The 26,642-nt window shown below is 40.1% G+C and overlaps 2 protein-coding genes across 5 annotated transcripts in view; one reads left to right on the top strand and one right to left on the bottom strand.

Annotated features, from left to right (window-relative positions):
• The window catches only part of ANKRD45 (ankyrin repeat domain 45), a 109,455-nt gene extending 108,797 nt beyond the window's left edge, over positions 1 to 658 (bottom strand). Inside the window, exon 1 of the mRNA XM_016932809.3 lies at positions 538 to 658. The gene's annotated coding sequence lies outside the window, so the exon portion shown is untranslated. The remainder of the gene's footprint in view (positions 1 to 537) is intronic.
• Positions 261 to 26,642, top strand: part of KLHL20 (kelch like family member 20) — a 70,599-nt gene continuing 44,217 nt past the window's right edge. Inside the window, exons 1-4 of one of the 4 annotated variants that reach the window (XM_009438479.5) lie at positions 354 to 520; positions 976 to 1,107; positions 1,456 to 1,519; positions 18,853 to 19,426. In XM_009438479.5, coding sequence (XP_009436754.1) covers positions 1,497 to 1,519; positions 18,853 to 19,426 — 597 coding nt within the window. In that variant the 5' untranslated portion in view covers positions 354 to 520; positions 976 to 1,107; positions 1,456 to 1,496. Of the gene's footprint in view, positions 521 to 669; positions 1,108 to 1,455; positions 1,520 to 18,852; positions 19,427 to 26,642 lie in introns of those variants that run through there. The other 3 variants (XM_514005.7, XM_016932822.4, XM_063811228.1) reach the window with 3 other exon arrangements.

The following is a 26,642-nucleotide window of genomic DNA, read 5'->3' as shown; positions in this document are numbered from 1 at the left end:
CCTGACAGATACATGCCAACCCATGTGTGCATGCAATAATTCAATCCACAATTAGGAACATTGTGCCAAAAGGAGACCCACCAACTAAAAAGAAATACAAATTCTTAGCTTTCTGTGACTACCCTTTACTGCCTTTGCTGGCGAAAACAAAGAAGAAAAGAGGAGGCTTCAGTATTCAAATACTGCCAGTTCCGCAGTGAACACTAAAAATGGTTACTCTTGGGATACAAGGAACCCCCACGAGGATAAACAGCCTTTGAGGTTACCTGAATGCCCCAGCAAAGGGCACGACTACTTCCGGAGCCGCACCGGAACCCCTTGGCGGATTATGTGGGTTCCTGCGGGAACGATTTAAGAATAGGACTACTTCCTGCTTCTGGATATGGGCCGGTGAAGGGAAAGGAAATAGCTCTACGAGCGGCATCCTGCCTGCGCTAGCGGCGGTGGAGGAGGAGGCAGAGAGGAGTGGAGGGCGGAGTAGACGGCGGAGGCTGCTGCAGAGAAGAAAGTGTCAGAGCCGGTAAGTGAGCCAGTCACCTTAGAGCAGGGGACAGCGGACAGCGCCCCAGGGCTCGCTTCGCAGATATGTGGTCCCAAGTTGCTGAGCTGCCCGATGGGGTCAGGGCTGTGCTTCGTCGGTCGCCTGTCAGTTGGCGCCGAGAAGAGACTGTTGGGGCGCTGGGGCCGGGCCTCGAGGAGCGCCAGAGTGCGCTCTCGCTGGCTGACAGCCTATCTCGGGAGCCAGAGGAGGCCCCGGGCTGTGTCCTGCCTGGTGGTGCTGGGGTTTCGCATCCTGGACAGCTTCCCCAGACAGTGTTTGGAATTCAGGGAAGGAAGAAAGTACGTGCGCCCCCATTTAACCCTCGGGACCTGGCGAAATCCTGCTACGTGGGTAGTGAACATTGTATCGGGGACTGAAGGAAATGCTTGTAAAGAGTGTTAGTCTGGAGCCATACTTTCCCTGCCCTGTTCAAGCTCCCTGGACTGTCGGAAGCGGAGTTGTTTGTAAAGGCAAATGCAGACGCCTCCTCCTCCTGTCACTTCGGGACAAGTTAACAATCTTCAGATTCGTTATTAAAGCAGCGTGTACCCTATGTGATCTATCAGGTTAGTACTGCTGTGGGTATCTGGTGCTTGCTCTGTAAATATACTTGATGTCGAGATCACAGTTAAATATCTCCAAGCACTTTTTGAAGAGAAACAAGACTGACCTAACAGTCGGGACTATTTAGCATACTTTCCCTCACCTTTACTTTAATCGTTTTAGCATGCAGAGTAAGGATGGTAATCTTAAATGTACTAGATTAAGTTATTGTGCATCTGCAGAAGGCCTGTGGTATAATAGGATATGAAACTCTTGATAACTGACGAAATGAGTGAAATGATTATATAAAGATTGTTACTGTAAAGATCAGAAATAGCTTTTATTAAGTTCCTGCTTTTCTGTTGTCTTAGGTTCGGCTTTAGAGTGTGGTGAAGGGTACTTTTCATGGTGCATGGAAGGAAAGCCAATGCGCAGGTAGGCATTTAGGAAGAAAACCTTTGGTTTCACTGATTAAAATTCAGCATGTAATAATTTAAATTTTTAAAAAAGAGTTTCAATCTTACTAAATTCTGCTTGGAACTAATGAGTCTTGTTCTACAATAAATCAAAAGTAATATTAAGAATTAATAGCTTTTTAATAGAATAAAATACAGAAGTTGTTTCTGAAAAGTGCTGTGGATTGTATGTAGTGCTAAACACTTAAATTTTCCTTTTTTCATGTTTTTTACAGTAAATAATCATTAAGTTCATTATGATACTATATGGATTTATTATAATCTTCAGTTCCCTATAAAATGTAGAGGATTCTGTTCCCATGTAAGAATCATAATTATTTATAATATACTGTACTGCGTGCCTAATTATGGTTTTGGTTATTTCCTTGATGTTCAATCATACATTTGTTCTGTTAATTAAAATAGCTGCATTGCAGGGAAGATTGTATAAGGACTAAAATAGGTATTAGACATAATAACTTAGTCCATAGAAAAATAGAACAATGTCTGGGAAAATATAGACAATAAATAGGCCCTCCCAACCCTAGAATTTAATAATGTTTTTTCTCATTTTGTTCTAACAAATGTGACTAGAATCTTTATGATACAAAATCATCCCAGTTCTATTTCTTTGGTTTTTACATTTGTTTTCTATTTATTGAACTCTATTTAATCATTTGTTATTTAACATCAAAGATAAACAACTTCTGCAGTTCTTTTAAGAGAAGAAACATTTTATAATGGGAATATGACTTATAACTCAGAACTTGGAGCAAGAACCAGAATGTATATCTTTATCCAAATCTGTTATTGGTTTATCAGTTGACCTTGAGCTGTTCACCTTCTCTGTACCCCAGTTTACTTCTTTAGTGTATCTGATCAGGATATTGGGGATTAATGAACATTTGCAAATGCTTTAAGATCTCCAGATGAAAAGATGTTATCAAGATGAAAAATACCATTATCTTATTTATATTTTACTCTGTAGTAGGAATAATATTTTACCACAATGTACATGAAAAAATTAACAACATAATATTAAATACTTCATCACTTTACTTCTAACATTATTGCAAAACCCACTCATTGTGTCTCATCTCCAGCTACCATAAAATGTCATATCTTATGTAATTGCTAAAATAAGAGCTTATTATTTTTTAAAAGAATAGCAGAGTGTGGGAATGTTTTTGGTTTATCAGTAGTCTATATAAAATATTTGCTTAATCACTCATACCTGCTCCTTTTTTCTTGCTTTATTACATAATACTGTCAGCTATTCAGAATCATGCTGGATAATTCTAGTGCTGTTAATCGTTAAGCTACGGCTCTTTCTTCATCACTGTCACTTGGCCAGAGCCTAGCCTACTCACATTGGTCTCTGGTCTTACTTTCACCTGCTTCCTACATTCAATCATGGTCACACTTCCCTATCCTTTTCTTATTGGGCTGTCATTTTTGCTGATTTAACCCAGAAGGCAGTCTCTGTAATGCTGGGTTTATACTCAGTTGCTATTAAAGAAGCTTTGAGAAGTAACTTTTTATATTGAGACTATTTGAATACATGTTCATTCTGTCTACTAGATTGTGAGCTCTTTTAGTCTCATGTCTTCCTATATTTGCATCACTAGCACCTAATGATTACTGAATAATTGTTTGAATAGGACTGAACAGTTTCTGCAGACTTTCCCCCTCCAAAAAACAAAAAAAATCTATGAAGAAGACTGAAAATTATTGTTAAAGGTATTCTAATTTTTGATTATAAAGTTTTATGAAATCAACTGGCATTTTATTAGTAAAGTTTCATTACATCATTTATTTATGTACTATCATTTGCATAGCACAATGCAAAATTTAAAAGATACAATAGGATATTCAGTGAAAAGTTAACTCTCCCATTGCTGACCCCAGTTCCCAAAGGCAACCACTGTAAGCAGTTTCTTATGCATTCTTTTAGAGGCATTGTAGTTCATACACAAATGTATATAAGATGTCTTCTCTTTTCACTTTTTTAATTTCTATTTTGTAGATACAGGGTTTTGCCATGTTGCCCAGGTTGGTCTCAAACTCCTGGGCTCAAGCAGTCCACCTGCCTAGGCCTCCCAAAGTGTTGGGATTACAGGTGTGAGCCACCACACCTGGCTAACATTAGTAGCTTTTAAAAAGAAAAGATGGCTAGGCACAGTGGCTCACACCTGTAATCCCAGCACTTTGGGAGGCTGAGGTGGGCTGATCCCTTGAGCCCAAGAGTTCAAGACCAGCCTGGGCAACATGACAAAACCCCATCTCTACAAAAAGGAAACAAGAAAAATTTAGCCAAGTGTTGTGGCAGATGCCTGAAGTTCTAGCTACTCAGGAGGCTGAGGTGAGAGGATCACTTGAGTCTGGGAGGCAGAGATTGCAGTTAAGCCGTGATCATACCATTGAACCCCAACCTGGGCAACAGAGCAAGACAGTGTCTCAAAAAAAAAAAAAAAGGCAAGACACAAATGTTGTAGGGCATAGTGGTTCACACTTGTATTCCCAGCTACCCAGCTACTTAGGAGGCTGAAGCAGGAGGATTGCTTGAGCCCAGGAGTTCGAGGCTGTGGTGATCATGCCACTGCACTCCTGCCCGCGTAACAGAGAGAGACCCCATCTCTTAAATAAATAAATAAAAATAAGAAAATGCATTTGAAAGGACACTGTCAGCATATCATGCACATTCTTCTGTATCTTTATTCACTTGAAAAATTATTTTGTAAATTGTAACAAATGCATATAGACTTACCTTATTCCTTTTAATAGTTATGTAGTATTCCATTGTCTATATGCACCTTAGTTAACCAGTCCCATTTGAGAGAGATTTATTTCAACTGTTTTGCTGTTACAACCAGTTCTGTCTGCAATGAATATCCTTGTAGGTGGTTTTTGCCCAGATGTGTAAGTATAGAATAAGTTCTGGCTGGGCGCAGTGGCTCACACCTGTAATCCCAGCACTTTGGGAGGCCGAGGCGGGCAGATCACAAGGTCAAGAGATCGAGACCATCCTGGCCAAGATGATGAAACCCCTTCTCTACTAAAAATACAAAAATTAGCTGGGCATGGTGGTGCGTGCCTGTAGTCCCAGCTACAGTGCCAGTCAGGAGGCTGAGGCAGGAGAATCACTTGAACCCAGCAGGTGGAGGTTGCAGTGAGCCAAAATCGTGCCACTGCACTCCAGCCTGATGAAAGCATAAGAATCCATCTCAAAAAAAAAAAGAATAAATTCTTAGATTTAGAATTGCCTAAAGATTATGTACATTTTTTAATTTTGGTGGACATTGACAAATTTTTTTCCTTAGAGTTACACAAATGCATAGTCTTTACCAACAATATGTTTGTTTCCCAAGATATTAATTTTTAATCATTCATTTTATTAAGAGATACCAAATATTTTGTAATTAATTCTTCCAACTTTCCTTAAATATATAAATAGAAAACTGAGCTTGATTGTAGAAATTGGTTTATTCATATATCAAACCTTTATATAATACCACTCTATTCCTGTATATTGTGTGATACAGATCAAGTGATGAGAACAGATATAATGATACAGTATTGGCGTGGTACAGTGACTCATACCTGTAATCCCAGCACTTTGGGAGATGGAGGAGGAAGGAAGATCACTTGAGCCTAGGTGTTCAAGGCTGCAGTGAGCTGTGACTGTGCCACTGCACTCCAGCCCGGATGACAGGGCGAGACTTCATCTCTAAAATATAATTAATTAATTAATTAACAAACAATGTTAACAGAATTTTAATAGAGATGTAAACTTAAGAGGAGGGAACTGCTCTGTGGAGATGAGGAAGCATCACAGAGATGGTAACATTTGAGCTGGATCTTCTAGGAAGAATAAGAATTTACTTCTGAAGAAGGGAATTAATTAAGGACACCATAAAAGGAAGGAACAGCTTGTGCAAAAAAAAAAAGATAAGAGAGAGTACCAAGACCCAGAATTGTCTGACATGCATGGAACAGTGAGTATATGTGGAGTATAGGGTATTTTGAGGAAGAAGGGGAAGTAGAAAACATGGAAATTGAGGCTACAACAGTGGGAAAGAATTCAAACTTTATCCTTTAGGTATTTAAGAGCCAATGGACATTATTATATACATCGTTTGTTCTTTGAACTGATTTCTAGGCACATAGGGGATGGATTGGAAAGAGGGAAGAAATTATGGCAAGGAAATGAATTTAAAGTAGTTGTGGTAGTTTAGATGAAAGATGATGAGAACCTGAAGTATATCTATGGCAGTGAGGGTTGAGAGAAGAGGATGGAATTGAGAGCTTGTATAATAGTAAAATCAAAAGGATTTGGTGAACATGGAGTGAGGAAGAGGTAGTGTTATAAATGACTCCAAACTTAGGAAACCAGATGCTGCCATGATAAGATTAAAAAGAAAAATACAGGAAGAGGAACAGGTTTCAGTAAGCCAAGAATAGATTCTGTTTCATATACTTTAAGATTATTGTGTTTAGGAAACAGCCAGGTGGAGATATCCAGCATGTGATTGGAATATGACTCTGGGGCAGAAGAGAGATTTGGGCTAGAAATTTAAAAAAAAAATGTGAGTCATCAATACTAAGAAGGTTCTTCAAGCTGTAGGCATAAGTGATGGTAGAACAGAAAAGGAGAATGCTGAGGACAGAACTGTAGTGAGTACCAGGGGTGTTTACGATGGGGCCTAGCAGGAAGGCCCCATAAAGTCTCTAAAATGAGTAAGAAGCTTTACATGCTTTGGGTCTTATTTAACAGTATCTAGAGTTTTTATTGATAGTTTTTTACTTACATTGAAGGATAGCTGAGCTACTCCTTCAGTTCAATTTCAGAAGACAAAATTTCCAATCTCGTATCTTTGAAATTTTCAATTTGTTCTACTCAGTCTAAAGTGTATGCTTAAAAATAGTGTAAAACATATACTTGCTTGATTTGACTATTCCCTAGTGTGGCATGCACTGTAGGTTAGCTTGCACATCTCTTCCTTTCTTCCGTCTACTATAGACACTAGAAAATTAAATACTCTGAGTTCTTAGTTGTCTCTGCATATGGGAAGGGCTGTGTGACACAGTGCTACCAATGAGATGTCAGCAGTAGTTGTTGGGGGTATTCTAGGAAGGCTTTTGCTATCCTAATATAAAGGGAAACTAGCATGCTTGCATGAGGATTTACCCTTCCTGCTCCATCTTGGTCTCGATCACTGGACCAAGGCACCCAAGGCTTATGCTCATTTTATCCAATAAGCAGTGATGAGATGTCTTGGGACTAAAACATTCACAACCAAGTTTCAAATAAAGAGGTTAATAGCTTGGCTTTCTGGTGTGGAATCAGGTGTGGAATATAGTGCCTATTGGGACCCCTTCTACTAAGTAGAAGTGGCACTTTGAGATGTTATTTCTGTTTTGAGGGTTTATATACTCAAATCTCCAGCTGTCTCTATTCAAGTATATTTAGGACTATAAATGAGGGTCAGTGCAACTGAATCTTTTTTAAGGTCAAGTTGTTAATTTTCAAAGTAAAACAAAATTTTTGAAGTAGGAAAGGTGAAATGTTCATTTAGATAGCATATTAGTCCATTTTGCATTGCAATAAAGAAGTACCTGAGACTTGGTAATTTATAAAGAAAAGAGGTTTATCTAGGCTTATGGTTCTGCAAGCTTTTCAAGAAGCATTTGTCACACATGTCACCACACCTGGATAATTTTTAAATTTTTTCGTAGAGATGGAATCTCATTTTGTTGCCCAGGCTGGTCTCAAACTCCTGAGCTCAAACGATCCTCCTGCCTCAACCTGCCAAAGTGCTGGGATTACAGCTGTGAGCCACCATGCCCAGCTAGCTTTTACATTCTTAAATGGTTGAGGAAAAAAGGCAAAAGATGAATGATATTTCCTGAAGTGAAAATTATATGGATGGACACCAATGGCTGGGGGCACGGTGGCCTACACTTGTGATCCCAGCACTTTGGGAGGCTGAGGCAGGAGGATCACTTGAGGCCAGGAGTTCTAGACCAGCCTGGGAAACATAGAGAGTCTTTGTCTCTACAAAAAAATTAAAATTAAGCCAGGCGTGGTAGCATGCACCTGAGAGCCTCCTCAGGAGGCTGAGGTGAGAGGATCGCTTCAACCAGGAGTTTGAGGCTGCAGTGAGCTGTGATCATACCACTGCACTTCATCCTCAGTGACAGAGCAATACCTTATTTCTAAAAAAAAGAAAAAAAGATTCTACTATACTGATGCAGTAATAAGAGCATTATTTTTTTTTGCTATGGTAATTTTTTTTTTTTTTTTTGACATGGAGTTTCGCTTTTGTTTCCCAGGCTGGAGTAGTGCAGTGGCGCAATCTTGGTTCACTGCAACCTCCGCCTCCCAGGTTCAAGCAATTCTCCTGCCTCAGCCTCCCAAGTAGCTGGGATTACAGGCATGCACCACCACATCCAGCTAATTTTTGTATTTTTAGTAGAGATGGAGCCTCACCATGTTGGCCAGGCTGGTCTCAAACTTCTGACCTCAGGTGATCCAGCCACCTCTGCCTCCCAAAGTGCTGGGATTACAGGTGTGAGCCACCGCGCCTGGCACTATGGTATGTTTAAAAGAAAAACGGAGACATTAGCTTAGTTTACCCACATTGTACTTAGGTGAAATAAAAAATTGTTTATATCTCAGTTCAACAGTAGCATCTTTATGTATGTAACTAAGGTTGTGACAATAACACTTTACTTTCAGCATGCAGTGTCAGTATTCCAGGAATTTTTGGTCTTCTGTCTTTAATTGTTACTTTTTTAAAAAAGAAGCTTGATTGTACCACTGTTAATCATGTGATTTATTCTTTCAGCATCTACTGTGTACAAGGCACCATTTTAGCTCTGTGGTTAAAAGCATTCTTGATTGTTTATGTGGATGGTAAAAATTATTCTTTAACTGCTCAGCTTTATGTTTTAGTCTTTAAAATTGCCAAGCGTAAACAATGATGTTTTTACCAGATGTATAAGTGTTTTGGAAAAATTGGTTGTTGTTGGAGAAAAGAAGAACCATGTTTTTTATTTTTGTGCTATATCTTTGCAATGCACATGCAATTTCTTCTCCCTAGAACGTCCTTATAGATTTTTCTGTCCTTCTCAGGAGACTCCTTTTACACTTTAGTGTTTTATTATACTGTAGTTCCCGTCAGTGCTACAGCTTTGGAAGTAGCAGACTGATAGGGATGCTGTCCTTTGCAGGCTAGATATTAGACTCTCTCAGTAGTTGTAGATAATTAGTATCTGAGAGAGACTCACATGAGGCTGACCTAAAACTCAGTGATCAGAATGCTTGAGTCATCCCCCTTTTAAGTAGCATGGTACTTTTGGAAGAATTTTCCATCAGAGGACTGCTTAATGAGTTTAGAATCAGAAACAGAAATATAACGATCTGGAGCATGGATGTGAGATATTTCACTTAAGCTCTGGGAAAACCCAGTGTAATATTCCTACTTTACAACAACAACCTTTGTAGTAACCTGATAGGCTATACCTGTGAGATCCAGAATCTTTCTGAATGATGTTAAACATATACTTCATAGATTTTGCCTTTCTGAATGACTTTTAAGCTTTATTGAGGTATAATTGAGGTACATATTTTATGTATACATTTTGATGAGTTTGGGCATATGTATATACCCATGATATCACCGCAATCAAGGTTCTAAACATATGTATCACCTCCAAAAATTCTTTTATATATATATATACACATACACATACATGATATATATGTTTTGGGGATTTTTTTTTTTTTTTTTAGAGATGGGGCCTCACTATGTTGCCTAGGCATGGCAAACTCCTGGGCTTAAGGGATCCCCCCGCCTCAACCTCCCAAAGTACTGGGATTACAGGCATGAGCCACTAGGCTCAGCCTCCTCCAAAAATTCTTATGTTTGAACCACATCTTTTGTCCTGGTTGCCCTCTTACTAGTTATTCATGTATCTCCTCCTCTAGAGATTGCTTCTTTATATTACTTAGAATTTTCCACAGTCTATAGCAAAATGCTTTATGTACATTAAAAGCAATTAGTAAATATTTGTTAAAAGAATAATTATTTTAATTAAGAGGCATAGATTGTCTTTTCTCTGCATGTTTATATAATGTGATCATACAAAAATCCAAATATCTTATTTCTAATTATTTGTCAGTAATTTGTGACTTTTACCTAGTAATTTAGCACCTGAATTTCTACATATGAAATATGAATATAAGATACAAATTTTCAAGCCAGGCATGGTGACTCACACCTGTAGTCCCAGCTACTTAGGGGGCTGAGGTGGGAGGATCAGTTGAGCCTAGGAGGTCGAGGCTGCAGTAAGCCGTGATCAAACTGCTGTATTCCAGCCTGGGTGACAGAGCAAGACCCTGTCGCAAAGAAAAGATACAAATTTGTATCTTATATATTATCTGGAATGACTTTTTAAAGATAATAAAAGTATTTTAGGTATTTTATAAGTACTTAAAGGTAATTCTGAAAATTTCTTAGACCATCCCCGTTAATTTCAGCTAGAAAAGTGATGATATAAGTTCACTTCGTTATGCTCATTCCCTTAAATATGAAATGCATTTTATAGGCTTCTTTTACCAAATTATTTGACTCTTCTTCTTGATATTTCACTGGTGAAGTTTTTCATGATGACTGAATCTAAAAAAAAAAAATCTGTATTTGGTGAGTTTCTTGGGCTTTTAGAAATAGTTGTACAGAAATTTGGATAATACATAAGAAAAAACAAGACAAAACCTCATTTTGAATTGCTAAATCATCCTAGAAACTCTTCCCTCTCCTTGCCTCCCAGCATTCACATGAATTACAGTTATTAAATATTCACAGTACCTCAGGAGATGCGTGGTTTACCCTAAAGCATCCAGAGGCCTGCTCTGCTACTGAAAGCTTCTTGATTTTGAGTAAGTCACGTAACCAAACTAGTTTCTTCATCTGTAAAAGGAGGGCATTATGCTAGATGATCCAATGATCCATTCTATTCCATATCTAGATCTCCACACAAGCAAGAATGGGCTGTTTTCATATTTAAGGACTTGTGAAGAACACCAACTTGTAAAATTTATAGACACATACATATATACTGTGATCCTGTAAGGCAGTGTTCATCAAATTTGAGCAATTTACAGATACCCCACCACCTTTTTGTCCAGAACCCATTTTAGAGGAAAATAATTATTGCACCTTCTAAAGAATATGTCCTTTAACACAAGTTTAGACAACACCTACTTAAATGTACAGGAAATGCCCAACTTACAGACTTCTACAGTTTATGTATACTAGCTCCAGCCATCATGCTTCTCTAAAGCCTCTGTTTAAAAACCAAAAATGGGGAGCCAAGATGGCCGAATAGGAACAGCTCCAGTCTACAGCTCCCAGCATGAGCGATGCAGAAGACGAATGATTTCTGCATTTCCAACTGAGGTACTGGGTTCATCTCACTGGGGATTGTCAGACAGTAGGTGCAGGACAGTGGGTGCAGCACACCGAGCGTGAGCCAAAGCAGGGTGAGGCATCGCCTCACCCAGGAAGCGCAAGGGGTCAGGGAATTCCCTTTCCTAGCCAAGGAAAGAGGTGACAGATGGCATCTGGAAAATCGGGTCACTGCTACCTTAATACTGCGCTTTTCCAGCAGTCTTAGCAAACGGCACACCAGGAGATTATATCCCGCGCATGGCTCGGAGGGTCCTACGCCCACAGAGCCTCACTCATTGCTAGCACAGCAGTCTGAGATCACACTGCAAAGCAGCAGCAAGGCTGGGGGAGGGGCACCCACCATTGTCCAGGCTTGAGTAGGTAAATAAAGTGGCTGGGAAGCTGGAACATGGTGGAGCCCACTGCAGTTCAAGGAGGCCTGCCTGCCTCAGTAGACTCCACCTATGGGGGCAGGGCATAGCCAAAAAAAAAAAAGGCAGCAGAAACCTCTGCACACTTAAATGTCCCTGTCTGACAGCTTTGAAGAGAGTAGTGGTTCTCCCAGCACGCAGCTTGAGATCTGAAAACGGACAGACTGCCTCCTCAAGTGGGTCCCTGACCCCCAAGTAGCTTAACTGGGAGGCACCCCCCAGTAGGGGCAGACTGACACCTCCAACGGCCGGGTACTCCTCTGAGGCAAAACTTCCAGAGGAACGATCAGGCAGCAACATTTGTTGTTCACCAATATCTGCTGTTCTGCAGCCTCCGCAGCTGATACCCAGGCAAACAGCATCTGGAGTGGACCTCCAGCAAACTCCAACAGACCTGCAGCTGAGGGTCCTGAGTGTTAGAAGGAAAACTAACAAACAGAAAAGACATCCACACCAAAACCCCATCTGTACGTCACCATCATCAAAGACCAAAGGTAGATAAAACCACAAAGATGGGGAAAAAACAGAGCAGAAAACTGAAAATTCTAAAAATCAGAGCACCTCTCCTCCTCCAAAGGAACACAGCTCCTCACCAGCAACGGAACAAAGCTGGACGGAGAATGACTTTGACGAGTTGAGAGAAGAAGGCTTCAGACTATCAAACTTCTCTGAGCTAAAGGAGGAAGTTCGAACCCATGGCAAAGAAGTTAAAAACCTTGAAAAAAGATTAGACGAATGGCTAACTACAATAACCACGCAGAGAAGTCCTTAAAGGACCTGATGGAGCTGAAAACCACCGCACGAGAACTACATGACAAATGCAGAAGCCTCAGTAGCTGATTCAATCAACTGGAAGAAAGGGTATCAGTGATGGAAGATCAAATGAATGAAATGAAGCAAGAAGAGAAGTTTAGAGAAAAAGAATAAAAAAAAAAAAAAAACGAGCAAAGCCTCCAAGAAATATCAGAGTATGTGAAAAGACCAAATCTACATCTGATTGGTGTACCTGAAAGGGACGGGGAGAATGGAACCAAGTTGGAAAACACTCTGCAGGATATTATCCACGAGAAGTTCCCCAATCGAGCAAGGCAGACCAACATTCAAATTCAGGAAATACAGAGAACGCCGCAAAGATACTCCTCGAGAAGAGCAACTCCAAGACACATAATTGTCAGATTCACCAAGGTTGAAATGAAGGAAAAAATGTTAAGGGCAGCCAGAGAGAAAGGTCGGGTAACCCACAAAGGGAAGCCCATCAGACTAACAGCTGATCTCTCGGCAGAAACTCTACAAGCCAGAAGACAGTGGGGGCCAATATTCAACATTCTTAAAGAAAAGAATTTTCAACCCAGAATTTCATATCCAGCCAAACTAAGCTTCATAAGTGAAGGAGAAATTAGATCCTTTACAGACAAGCAAATGCTGAGAGATTTTGTCACCACCAGGCCTGCCCGAAAAGAGCTCCTGAAGGAGGCACTAAACAGGGAAAGGAACAACTGGTACCAGCCACTGCAAAAACATGCCAAATTGTAAATACCATCAAGGCTAGGAAGAAACTGCATCAACTAACGAGCAAAATAACCAGCTAACATCATAATGACAGGATCAAACCTACACATAACAATATTAACCTTAAATATAAATGGACTACATGCTTCAATTAAAAGACACAGACTGGCAAATTGGATAAAGAGTCAAGACCTATCAATGTGCTGTATTCAGGAAACCCATCTCACGTGCAGAGACACACATAGGTTCAAAATAAAGGGATGGAGGAAGATCTACCAAGCAAATGGAAAACAAAGGCAGGGGTTGCAATCCTAGTCTCTGATAAAACAGACTTTAAACCAACAAAGATCAAAAGAGACAAGGCCATTGCATAATGGTAAAGGGATCAATTCAACAAGAAGAGCTAACTATCCTAAATATATATGCACCCAATACAGGAGCATCCAGATTCATAAAGCAAGTCCTTAGAGACCTAGAAAGAGACTTAGACTCCCACACAATAATAATGGGAGACTTTAACACCCCACTGTCAACATTAGACAGATCAACGAGACAGAAAGTTAACAAGGATATCCAGGACTTGAACTCAGCTCTGCACCAAGTGGACCTAATAGACATCTACAGAACTCTCCACCCCAAATCAACAGAATGTACATTCTTTTCAGCACCACACCACACCCATTCCAAAACTGACCACATAGTTGGAAGTAAAGCTCTCCTCAGCAAATGTAAAAGAACAGAAATTATAACAAACTGTCTCTCAGACCACAGTGCAATCAAACTAGAACTCAGGATTAAGAAACTCAACTCAAAACTGCTCAACTACATGGAAACTGAACAACCTGCTCCTGAATGACTACTGAGCATAACGAAATGTAGGCAGAAATAAAGATGTTCTTTGAAACCAACGAGAACAAAGACACAACATACCAGAATCTCTGGGACACATTCAAAGCAGTGTGTAGAGGGAAATTTATAGCACTAAATGCCCAGAAGAGAAAGCAGGAAAGACTAACATCACAATTAAAAGAACTAGAGAAGCAAGAGCAAACACATTCAAAAGCTAGCAGAAGGCGAGAAATAACTAAGATCAGAGCAGAACTGAAGGAAATAGAGATGCAAAAACCCCTTCAAAAAATCAATGAATCCAGGAGCTGGTTTTTTGAAAGGATCAACAAAATTGATAGACCGCTAGCAAGACTAATAAAGAAGAAAAGAGAAGAATCAAATAGACGCAATAAAAAATGATAAAGGGGATATCACCACCGATTCCACAGAAATACAAACTACCATCAGAGAATACTATAAACACCTCTGTGCAAATAAACTAGAAAATCTAGAAATGGATAAATTCCTGGACACATACACCCTCCCTAGACTAAACCAGGAAGAAGTTGAATCTCTGAATAGACCAATAACAGGCTCTGAAATTGAGGCAATAATTAATAGCTTACCAACCAAAAAAAGTCCAGGACCAGATGGATTCACAGCCGAATTCTACCAGAGGTACAAGGAGGAGCTGGTTCCATTCCTTCTGAAACTATTCCAATCAATAGAAAAAGAAGGAATCCTCCCTAACTCATTTTACGAGGCCAGCATCATCCTGATACCAAAGCCTGGCAGAGACACAACCAAAAAAGAGAATTTTAGACCAATATCCCTGATGAACATCAAAGCAAAACTTCTCAATAAAATACTGGCAAACCGAATCCAGCAGCACATCAAGAAGCTTATCCACCATGATCAAGTGGGCTTCATGCCTGGGATGCAAGGCTGGTTCAACATACACAAATCAATAAACATAATCAGTTACATAAACAGAACCAAAGACAAAAACCACATGATTATCTCAATAGATGCAGAAAAGGCCTGTGACAAAATTCAACAACCTTCATGCTAAAAACTCTCAATAAATTAGGTATTGATGGGACGTATCTCAAAATAATAAGATCTATGACAAACCCACAGCCAATATCATACTGAATGGGCAAAAACTGGAAGCACTCCCTTTGAAAACTGGCACAAGACAGGGATGCCCTCTCTCACCACTCCTATTCAACATAGTGTTGGAAGTTCTGGCCAGGACAATCAGGCAGGAGAAGGAAATAAAGAATATTCAGTTAGGAAAAGAGGAAGTCAAATTGTCCCTGTTTGCACATGACATGATTGTATGTCTAGAAAACCCTATCATCTCAGCCCCAAATCTCCTTAAGCTGATCAGCAACTTCAGCAAAGTCTCAGGATACAAAATCAGTGTGCAAAAATCACAAGGATTCTTATACACCAATAACAGACAAACAGAGAGCCAAATCATGAGTGAACTCCCATTCACAATTGCTTCAAAGAGAATAAAATACCTAGGAATCCAACTTACAAGGGATGTGAAGGACCTCTTCAAGGAGAACTACAAACCACTGCTCAATGAAATAAAAGAGGACACAAACAAATGGAAGAACATTCCATGCTCATGGGTAGGAAGAATCAATATCATGAAAATGGCCATACTGCCCAAGGTAATTTATAGATTCAATGCCATCCCCATCAAGCTACCAATGACTTTCTTCACAGAATTGGAAAAAACTACTTTAAAGTTCATATGGAACCAAAAAAGAGCCCGCATTGCCAAGTCAATCCTAAGCCAAAAGAACAAAGCTGGAGGCATCACGCTACCTGACTTCAAACTATGCTACAAGGCTACAGTAACCAAAACAGCATGGTACTGGTACCAAAACAGAGATGTAGACCAATGGAACAGAACAGAGCCCTCAGAAATAATGCCACATATCTACAACTATCTGATCTTTGACAAACCTGACAAAAACAAGCAATGGGGAAAGGATTCCCTATTTAATAAATGGTGCTGGGAAAACTGGCTAGCTGTATGTAGAAACCTGAAACTGGATCCCTTCCTTACACCTTATACAAAAATTAATTCAAGATGGATTAAAGACTTAAATATTTGACCTAAAACCATAAAAACCCTAGAAGAAAACCTAGGCAATACCATTCAGGACATAGGCATGGGCAAGGACTTCATGTCTAAAACACTAACAGCAATGGCAACAAAAGCCAGAATTGACAAATGGGATCTAATTAAACTAAAGAGCTTCTGCACAGCAAAAGAAACTACCATCAGAGTAAACAGGCAACCTACAGAATGGGAGAAAATTTTTGCAATCTACTCATCTGACAAAGGGCTAATATCCAGAATCTACAATGAACTCAAACAAATTTACAAGAAAAAAACAACCCCATCAAAAAGTGGGCGGAGGATATGAACAGACACTTCTCAAAAGAAGACATTTATGCAGCCAAAAAACACATGAAAAAATGCTCATCATCACTGGCCATCAGAGAAATGCAAATCAAAACCACAGTGAGATATCATCTCACACCAGTTAGAATGGCGATCATTAAAAAGTCAGGAAACAACAGGTGCTGGAGAGGATGTGGAGAAATAGAAACACTTTTACACTGTTGGTAGGACTGTAAACTAGTTCAACCATTGTGGAAGTCAGTGTGGCAATTCCTCAGGGATCTAGAACTAGAAATACCATTTGACCCAGCCATCCCAATACTGGGTATATACCCAAAGGATTATAAATCATGCTGCTATAAAGACACATGCACACATATGTTCATTGTGGCACTATTCACAATAGCAAAGACTTGGAACCAACCCAAATGTCCAACAGTGATAGCCTGGATTAAGGAAATGTGGCACATATACACCATGGAATACTATGCAGCCATAAAAAATGATGAGTTCATGTCCTTTGTATGGACATGGATGAAGCTGGAAACCATCATTCTCGGTAAACTATCACAAGGACAAAAAACCAAACACCACATGTTCTCACTTATAGGTGGGAATTGAACAATGAGAATACATGGATACAGGAAGGGGAACATCACACACCAGGGCCTGCTGTGTTGGGGGAGGGGGGAGGGATAGCATTAGGAGATATACCTAATGTTAAATGACGAGTTAATGGGTGCAGCACACCAACATGGCACATGTATACATATGTAACAAACCTGCACGTTGTGCACATGTACCCTAAAACTTAAAGTATAATTTAAAAAAACATTTAAAAAATTTAAAATATAATAAAAATAAAAACCAATAACGGCTGGGCATGGTGGCTCATACCTGTAATCCCAGCACTTTGGGAGGCTGAGGCAGGCGGATCACGAGGTCAGGAGATCAAGACCATCCTGGCTAACTCGGTGAAACCCCGTCTCTACTAAAAATACGAAAAATTAGCCAGACATGGTGGCACACGCCTGTAGTCCCAGCTACTTGGGAGGCTGAGGCGGGAGAATCACTTGAACCCAGGAGGCGGAAGTTGCAGTGAGCCAAGATTGCGCCACTGCACCCCAGCCTCCGTGACAGAGCCAGACTCTGTCTCAAAAAAAAAAAAAAAACCAGTGTGATGGCATGTGCCTTTAATCCCAGCTACTCAGGAGGACTGCTTGAGCCTAGGAGTTCAAGACCAGCGTGGGCAACTTAGTGAGACCCTCATCTCAAAAATTAAAAAAAATCAATAAGTAAAAAAACCCAGCAACAACAAATGGTAGAATAATCTGAAAAAGAGAGAGATTCTTTTCCTTCTCCCTTCTTGTACCTATTGTTCCTTTTGTCTTGGGATTTCAAAACCCAGGCCAGTGGCATTTAAGCTTTTTTGATATAACCTGCAGTTTACGAGGGGAAGCAGTGATGCATATCTATACAAATTTGTGTGTGTACATACACACAATTGAACATGCTTAACTAAATGAAATGTATGCTGTTACTTTCTATGTCATTTTTTAATGCTTCTTATGAGGCACTGAATTTTACAACTAAACCTAGTCCCCATTTACAGCACTCTTACCATAGAAAAATACAAACCTCCAAATAAACTTTTAGATTCAACTTTTAAATACTACTTATTTATAAATTGAAGAATGTCTGTTTATGAACTTATTCACTTATTTATAATCATACCGAAACCTCAGTGATTCAGACCAATTTGGCAGGAGCAATTCAACATATGTAGTACTTTTAAATGAAGCTTATCATATTTAATATCTCTAGATATGAAATTAGACCCAAATTAATCTAACAAAATCTTGACCTGGAGGCTCTTTGGAGTCCTGCTAAATCATCATTTAGCTTGCCATTTTCTTTACTATTTTAATTTTAATAAACTTTGAAGAAAAGATTTCTATATAAAGATAAACTTCAATCCAGACTTTTTTTTTTTTTTTTTTGAGACAGTCTCTGTCACCCAGACTGGAGTGCAGTGATGCAATCTCGGCTTACTGCAGCTTCTGCCTCCAGGGTTCAAGTGATTCTCATGCTTCAGCCACCCAAGCAGCTGGGATTACAGGCATGTGCCACCACACACGGCTAATTTTTCTGTAATTTTAGTAGAGACAGGGTTTTGCCACATTCACCAGGCTGGTTTCGAACTCCTGGCCTCAAGTGATAAGCTTACCTCAGTCTCCCAGGGATTACAGACATGAGCCACCACACCAGGCCGTCAGTCCAAACTTTTTATATTGTCTTTAATTTGAAATTTAACTATTAATTGAAGCGTGTTAACTTGGGCTTAATTTTTAAAATGGATAAGCATAACCACCTGATCTAAAAGTTTTATTGCTATAGTAGCTCAATTTAAATGGTTTATGTAGACCAGGCATGTTGGCTTATGCCTACAATCCCAGCACTTTGGGAGGTGGAGGCAACAGGATCACTTGAGCCCAAGAGTTTGAGACCAATCTGGGCAACATAGTGAGACATCATCTCTACAAAAAATTTTAAAAAAAAATCACCAAGCTAATTACGTTTCCTTATCGCTTGAATTACATTTAAGGGGAGAAAAGAGCTTATAATAATACTGCCATCTTCTCTCTCTCCCCCATCATTCCTATAGGTGTACCAACATTCGACCAGGAGAGACTGGAATGGATGTAACAAGCCGCTGCACCCTTGGAGACCCCAACAAACTGCCAGAAGGGGTTCCCCAACCTGCCCGCATGCCCTATATCTCAGACAAGCACCCTCGACAAACCTTGGAAGTGATTAACCTTCTGAGAAAGCACCGGGAGCTATGTGATGTGGTGCTAGTTGTGGGCGCCAAGAAGATATATGCCCATCGAGTCATTTTGTCAGCCTGTAGTCCCTACTTCCGAGCTATGTTTACAGGAGAATTGGCAGAGAGCCGTCAGACAGAAGTAGTGATCCGAGACATTGATGAGAGGGCTATGGAATTACTGATTGACTTTGCGTATACCTCCCAGATAACAGTAGAAGAGGGCAATGTTCAGACTCTTCTGCCAGCTGCTTGCCTCCTCCAGCTGGCAGAAATACAGGAAGCCTGCTGTGAATTCTTAAAGAGACAATTAGATCCTTCTAACTGCCTGGGCATTCGGGCTTTTGCTGACACACATTCATGTCGTGAGTTGCTAAGGATAGCAGACAAGTTCACCCAACATAACTTTCAAGAGGTGAGTTGCACTTGGTGTTCCAATGCACCCATTTGTTGGAGAGCAATGTGGGTTCACATTCTGCTACATAACACTTGCCTGGGTATTTCCTCCTGATTCTAACTCATAATAGCAAATAAATAAGTTATTATAAATCCTAAACCTGGCTTTTATTTTAGAGGCCAATTTTGTGTTCTACCAGCAAGTTAAGATTTAGGGATTTATTCTCCCTAACTGTATTCATAAAAGTATTTAAAAAAAAAAATTTTTTAAAAGGTTTATTTATAAGCCAAAATAGAGTAATTCACAAGAGGATCTATGCCTGATAGGATACCTGGTATCATGATTTATATAAGATATTTCCTTCCTGATTATGTGGATTATTCAGAATAAATTATAGATTATAGGTTGTTTGGTAAACTAATAATCTGAAAAGATGAGTTTAGATGTTATCAAAATAATTTTCATTAAACCTATCTTCCCCTTATTTATTTAACAAATATTTGTAAAGCTACTATGTTTCAGCCACTGTGCTTGGGAGCATAGGGTACAATAGTGAACAAGAAATCTAGAGTCTCTGTATTCATGGAGTTTATAATCTAGCAGGGAAGATAATCATTAAATGCTTAATTATATAAATAATTAACTACAGTTAATGGGTGTTACAAAGAAGCAGTCCTGGATGATTTAAGAGTGTATTACAGAGAAATTTAACTTTGGTGCTGGAACAACTTGTGCAAAATCCCAAGACATTAAAAAGCATCACTAGTTTGGAGACCTGAAAAAAGCCCAGTGAGACCCAGAGACCAAGGGGGGTAGAGGATGTTACATAGTGATTACACAGAAAGAAGAGGGCTAAATCACACTGAGGTTGATAGACTATGTTAAGAATTTGAGATTGGCCTGGTGCAGTGGCACATGCCTGTGATCCCAGCACTTTGGGAGGCTGAGGCGGGCAGATTGCATGAGCTCAGGAGTTCAACACTAGCTTGGGCAACATGGCGAAACCCTGTCTCTACAAAAAATACAAAGATTAGTCGGGCATGGTGGCGTGCACCCTTAGTCCCAGTACTTAGGAGGCTGAGGTGGGAGGATGGCTTGAGCCCAGGAGGTAGAGGTTGCAGTGAGCCAAGATCGTGCCACTGCACTCCAGCCTGGGTGAGAGAGCCAGACCAGACCCTATCTCAAAAAAAAAAAAAAAAGAATTTGAGATTGATCCTAAGAGTGCTAGAAAACCATTAAAGGGTTTTAAGCAAAGACAAAACATGGTCTGTTTTACAACTTTTTAAAAAATCATATTTTTATTTATTTTGCAGTAAAGTGGTCAGCTCAGGACCATAGTTTTTTTCCCCCTAATAGTTTTTGGAGAACAGGTGGTGTTTGATTATATGAATAAGTTCTTCATTGATGATTTCTGAGATTTTGGTGCATCCACCACCCGAGCAGTGTACACCGTACCCAATGTGTAGTCTTTTATCTCTCACCCACCTCCCACACCTCCCCCTGAATCCCCAAAGTCCATTGTGTCATTCTTACGACTTTGCATCCTCATAGCTTAGCTCCCACTTATAAGTGAGAACATATGATTTTTGGTTTTCCATTCCTGAGTTACATCACTTAGAATAATGGTCTCCAACCAACTCCATCCAGATTGCTGCAAATGCCATTCTATCTTTTTTTTTTTTTTTTTTTTTTTGAGATGGAGTCTCACTTGCTCTGTTGCCCACGCTGGAGTGCAACGGGGCTCAATCTCAGCTCACTGCAACTTCTGCCTCCTGGGTTCAAGTGATTCTCCTGCCTCAGCCTCCTAAGTAGCTGGGACTATGGGTACATGCCACCATGTCCAGCTAATTTTTGTATTTTTATTAGAGATGGGGTTTCACCATGTTGGCCAGGCTGGTCTCAAATTCCTGACCTCAAGTGATCTGTGATCTGCTTGCCTTAGCCTACCAAAGTGCTGGGATTACAGGCGTGAGTCACCGTTCCTGGCCAATATATTGTTCCTTTTTATGGCTGAGTAGTATTCTGTGGTATATATACATACCACATTTTCTTTATCCACTCGTTGATTGATGGGCATTTGGGCTGGTTCCGTATTTTTGCAGTTGTGAATTGTGCTGCTATAAACATGCACATGCAAGTGTCTTTTTCATATAATGACTTCTTTTCCTCTGGGCAGTAACCAGTAGTGGGATTGCTGGAACAAATGGTAGATATACTTTTGGTTCTTTAAGAAATCTCCATATACTGTTTTCCATAGTGGTTGCACTAGTCCACATTCCCACCAGCAATGTAAAAGTGTTCCCTTTTCACCACATCCATGCCAACATCTTTTTTTTTTTTTTTTTAATTTTGAAACAGAGTCTCACTGTGTTGCCCAGGCTGGAGTGCAGTGGCATGATCTCGGCTCACTGCAACCTCCGCCTCCCGGGTTCAAGCGATTCTCCCACCTCAGCCTCCCGAGTAGCTGGGATTACAGGGATTTGCCACCACACCAAGCTAATTTTTGTATTTTTAGTAGAGATGGGGTTTCACCATGTTGGCCAGGCTGGTCTCAAACTCCTGACCTCAGGTGATCTGCCTGCCTTGGCCTCCCAAAGTGCTGGGATTACAGGCGTGAGCCACCGCACCCAGCCTATGTTTTTATTTTTTAAATTATGGCCATTCTTGCAGGAGTAAAGTGGTATCACATTGTGGTTTTGATTTGCTGATCATTAGTGATGTTGAGCATTTTTTCATATGTTTGTTGGCCATTTGTATATCTTCTTTTGAGAATTGTCTATTGGTCTTTAGCCCACTTTTTGATGGAATTATTTGTTTTTTTCCTTGGTGATTTGTTTGAATTCCTTGTAGATTCTGGATATTAGTCTGTGGTTGGATCCGTAGTTTGCAAACATTCTCTCCCACTCCGTGGGTTGTCTATTTACTCTGCTGATTATTTCTTTTGCTGTGCAGAAGCTTTTTAGTTTAAGTTCCATCTATTTATCTTTGTTTTTGTTGCATTTGCTTTTGGTTCTTGATCATGAACTCTTTGCCTGAACCAATGTCTAGAAGCGTTTCTCCAATGTTATCTTCTAGAATTTTTATGGTTTCATGTCTTAGATTTAAGTCTTTGATCCATCTTGAGTTGGTTTTTATATAAGGTGAGAGATGAAGATTCAGTTTCATTCTTCTACATGTGGCTTGCCAATTATCCCAGTACCGTTTGCTGAATAGGGTGTCCTTTCCCCACATTATGTTTTTGTTTGCTTTGTCAAAGATCAGTTGGCTTTAATTATTTGGCTTTATTTCTGGGTTCTCTATTCTTTCCATTGGTCTATGTACCTATTTTTATGCCAGTACCATGCTGTTTTGGTGACTATAGCCTTGTAAAATAGTTTGAAGTTAGGTAATGTGATGCCTCCAGATTTGCTTAGCCTTCCTTTGGGTATGTGGGCTTATTTTTGGTTCCATATGAATTTTAGGATTGTTTTTTCTAGTTCTGTGAAGAATGATGGTGGTATTTTTATGGGAATTGCATTGAATTTATAGATTCTCTTGGCTGTATAGACATTTTCACAATATTGATTCTACCCATTCATGAGCATGAGATGTGTTTCCATTTGTTTGTGTCATCTATGATTTCTTTCAGCAGTGTTTTGGTAGAGACCTTTCACTTCTGTAGTGAGATATATTCCTAAGTATTTTCTCTTTTTTTTTTTGCAGCTATTATAAAAGGGGTTGGGTTCTTCATTTGATTCTCAGCTTGGTTGCTCTTCGTGTACAGCAGTACTACTGGTTTATGTACATTAATTTTGTACCCTGAAACTTTACTGAATTCATTTACCAGTTCTTGGAGCTTTTTGGATGAGTCTTTAGGGTTTTCTAGGTATACAATCATATTGTCGGCAAACAGCGACAGTTTGACTTTCTCTTTAACAATTTGGATGCTCTTTATTTCATTTGTTTGTTTGTTATAAGAGACGAGGTCTTGCTTTGTCCCCCAGCTTTGACCTCCAGGGCACAAGCGATCCTCCCGCCTCAGCCCCCCACGTAGCTGAGACTACAGATGCGCACCATCATGCCTGGCTAATTTTTGTATTTTTCTGTAGAGACACGGTTTTGCCATGTTGCCCAGGCTGGTCTCAAACTCCTGAGCTCAGGCAATCCACCTGCCTCGGCGTCCCAAAGTGTTGGGAGTACAGGCGTGAGCCACTGCACCTGGTCCTGGATGCCCTTTATTTCTTTCTCTTGTGTGATTGCTTTGGCTAGGACTTAAAGTACTATGTTGAATAGAAGTGGTGAAAGTGGGCATCTTTGTCTTGTTCCAGTTCTCAGGGGAAATGCTTTCAACTTTTCCTGTTCAGTATAATATTGGCTGCAGGTTTGTCATAGATGGTTTTTATTACCTTAAGGTATGTCCCTTCTATGCCGATTTTCCTGAGCATTTCAATCATAAATTGATGCTAGATTTTGTCAAATGCTTTTTATGTATCTAATGAAATGATCATATGATTTTTATTTTTAATTCTGTTTATGTGGTATATCACAATTATTGACTTGCATATGTTAAACTATCCCTTCATCCCTGGTATGAAACCCACTTGATCATGGTGGATTATCTTTTTGATATGCTGTTGGATTCAGTTAGCTATTATTTTGTTGAGGATTTTTGCATCTATGTTCATCAGGGATATTGGTCTGTAGTTTTGTTTCTTTGTTATGTTCTTTCCTGGTTTTGGTATTAGGGTGATACTGGCTTCATAGAATGATTTAGGGAGGATTCCCTCTTTCTCTGTCTTTTGGAATAGTGTCCATAGGATTGGTACCAAGTCTTGTTTTTTTTTGGAGATGGAGTCTTGCTCTGTCGACCAGGCTGGAGTACAGTGGCACGATCTCAGCTCACTGCAACCTCCACCTCCTGCGTTCAAGCGATTCTCCTGCCTTAGCCTCCCGAGTATCTGGAACTACAGGCACCCACCACCACACCCAGCTAATTTTTTGTATGTTAGTGGAGATGGGGCTTCACCGTTTTGCCCAGACTGGTCTTGAACTCCTGAGCTCAGGCAATCTGCCACCTCAGCCTCCCAAAGTGCTGGGATTACAGGCACGAGCCATCGCGCCTGGCCCAATTCTTCTTTAAATGCCTGATAGACTTCAGCTGTGAATCCATCTGGTCCTGGACTTTTTTTTTGTTAGCAATTTTTTTTATTGTCATTTCAATCTCACTGTTGTTATTGGTCTGTTCAGAGTTTCTGTTTCTTCCTGGTTTAATTTAGGAGGGTTGTATATTTTCAGGAACTTATCCATCTCCTCCAGGTTTTCTAGTTTGTGCACATAAGGATGTTCATAGTAGCCTTGAGTTATCTTTTGTATTTCTGTGGTATCGGTTGTAATATCTCCCTTTTTTTTTTTTTTTTTTTTTGAGATGGAGTTTCACACTTGTCGCCCAGGCTGGAGTGCAGTGGTGCAATCTCGGCTCACTGCAACCTCTGCCTCCCGGGTTCAAGCAATTGTTCTGCCTCAGCTGGGATTACAGGCACCTGCCACCACACCCAGCTAATTTTTTGTATTTTTAGTAGAGACAGGGTTTCGCCATGTTGGGCAGGCTAGTCTCGAACTCCTGACCTCAGGTGATCTGCCCACCTTGGCGTCCCAAAGTGTTGGGATTACAGGCGTGAGCCACCACGCCCAGCCCCATTTTGTTTCTAATTGAGCTTATTTGGATCTTCTCTCTTCTTTTCTTGGTTAATCTTGATAATGGTCTATCCATGTTGTATATCTTTTCAAAGAACCAGCTTTTCTTTCATTTCTCTTTTGTACTGTTTTTTCTGTTTTATTTCATTTAGTTCTGCTCTGATCTTTATCATTTCTTTTTTCTTTTTTTTTTTTTTTAATGATGGAGTCTCGCTCTGTTGCCCAGGCTGGAGTGCAGTGGCGCGATTTCGGCTCACTGCAAGCTCCGCCTTCTGGGTTCACGCCATTCTCCTGCCTCAGCCTCTCCAAGTAGCTGGGACTACAGGCACCTGCCACCACGCCCGGCTAATTTTTTGTATTTTTAGTAAAGATGGGGTTTCACCGTGGTCTTGATCTCCTGACCTCGTGATCCACCGTGCCCGGCCTATCATTTCTTTTCTTCTGCTGGGTTTGGGTTTGGTTTGTTCTTGTTTATCTAGTTCCTTGAGGTTTGACCTTAGATTGTCTATTTGTACTCTTTCAGAATTTTGATGTAGGCATTTAATGCTATGAACTTTCCTCTTAGCACCGCTTTTGCTGTATCCCACAGGTTTTGATAGGTTGTATCACTATTATTGTCAGTTTAAAGAATTATTTAATTTTCATCTTGATTTCATTGTTGACCCAAAGATCATTTCAGGAGCAGATTATTTAATTTCCATGTATTTGCGTGGTTTTGAGATTCCTTCTGGAGTTGATTTCTCCCTGCCGAGAAAGCAGGCAGGACTTTCAGGCCTTGCCCCTCCCTGCCTGCTGTGGCTTTGGCTTCTGTGTCGTATCTGCACTTCTCATTTGCCCCCCCGGATTCTGCCCAGGAAAATTTGCACTCAGTCAAATTATTACACAGTTTACCTGGAAATCTCCTTCTTTCTATGGCCCTTCCCCAGTTCCACTGGCTGTTCTCCCCAAGGACCCCTGTGAGATAAAGTCAGAAATGGCTCCCTAGGGACCAGGACTGCCTACAGGGCTTTTCCTACTGTTGCTTCTACTTTTATATGTCAGTAAATTCACTTCAGCTGTAGGTAAGATTATATCCTTCTCCCATAATCTGGATTTTCAGGTTCACCAGTGAGGATGTGTGTTCAGAGGTGGGCTTTGCCCTTCTCATACTTTTGGGCACTCACAGTTTTTTGGCTTTCAGATTTTGCAGCTGCAAGCCACTTCTATCAAAGGATCTGTGAATTATTTTCAGTTTTCCTGGTATGTTCCTGTGGTGGTTCTTGGAGTAAAAGTTCACAGTGTGAATCTCCACACACTGTTCTGTCTGTCCAATTGGGGGCTGCAAGTTAGTCCTGCCTCCTATCTGCCATTTTTTACATATTTTCTATTTTATACTTTAATACCACCCTTCTGTCCACCAGGATAACCTCCAATGGATCAAACGTTTAAACATACAAAATAAAACCATGAAAATATTACACAATGATATGGAGTAATTTCTTTATAATCTTGAAGTGAAAAAGGTCTTTCTAATTGACTAACCCAGAAAAGACAGAAGATAAAATTGATAGATTTGACTACA

The sequence above is a fragment of the Pan troglodytes genome, chromosome 1 (genome assembly GCF_028858775.2).
Source record: "Pan troglodytes isolate AG18354 chromosome 1, NHGRI_mPanTro3-v2.0_pri, whole genome shotgun sequence".
Taxonomy (NCBI): domain Eukaryota; kingdom Metazoa; phylum Chordata; class Mammalia; order Primates; family Hominidae; genus Pan; species Pan troglodytes.
The sequence above is the reverse complement of the archived record's forward strand: the minus strand, read 5'-3'. Positions and strand labels throughout refer to the sequence as shown.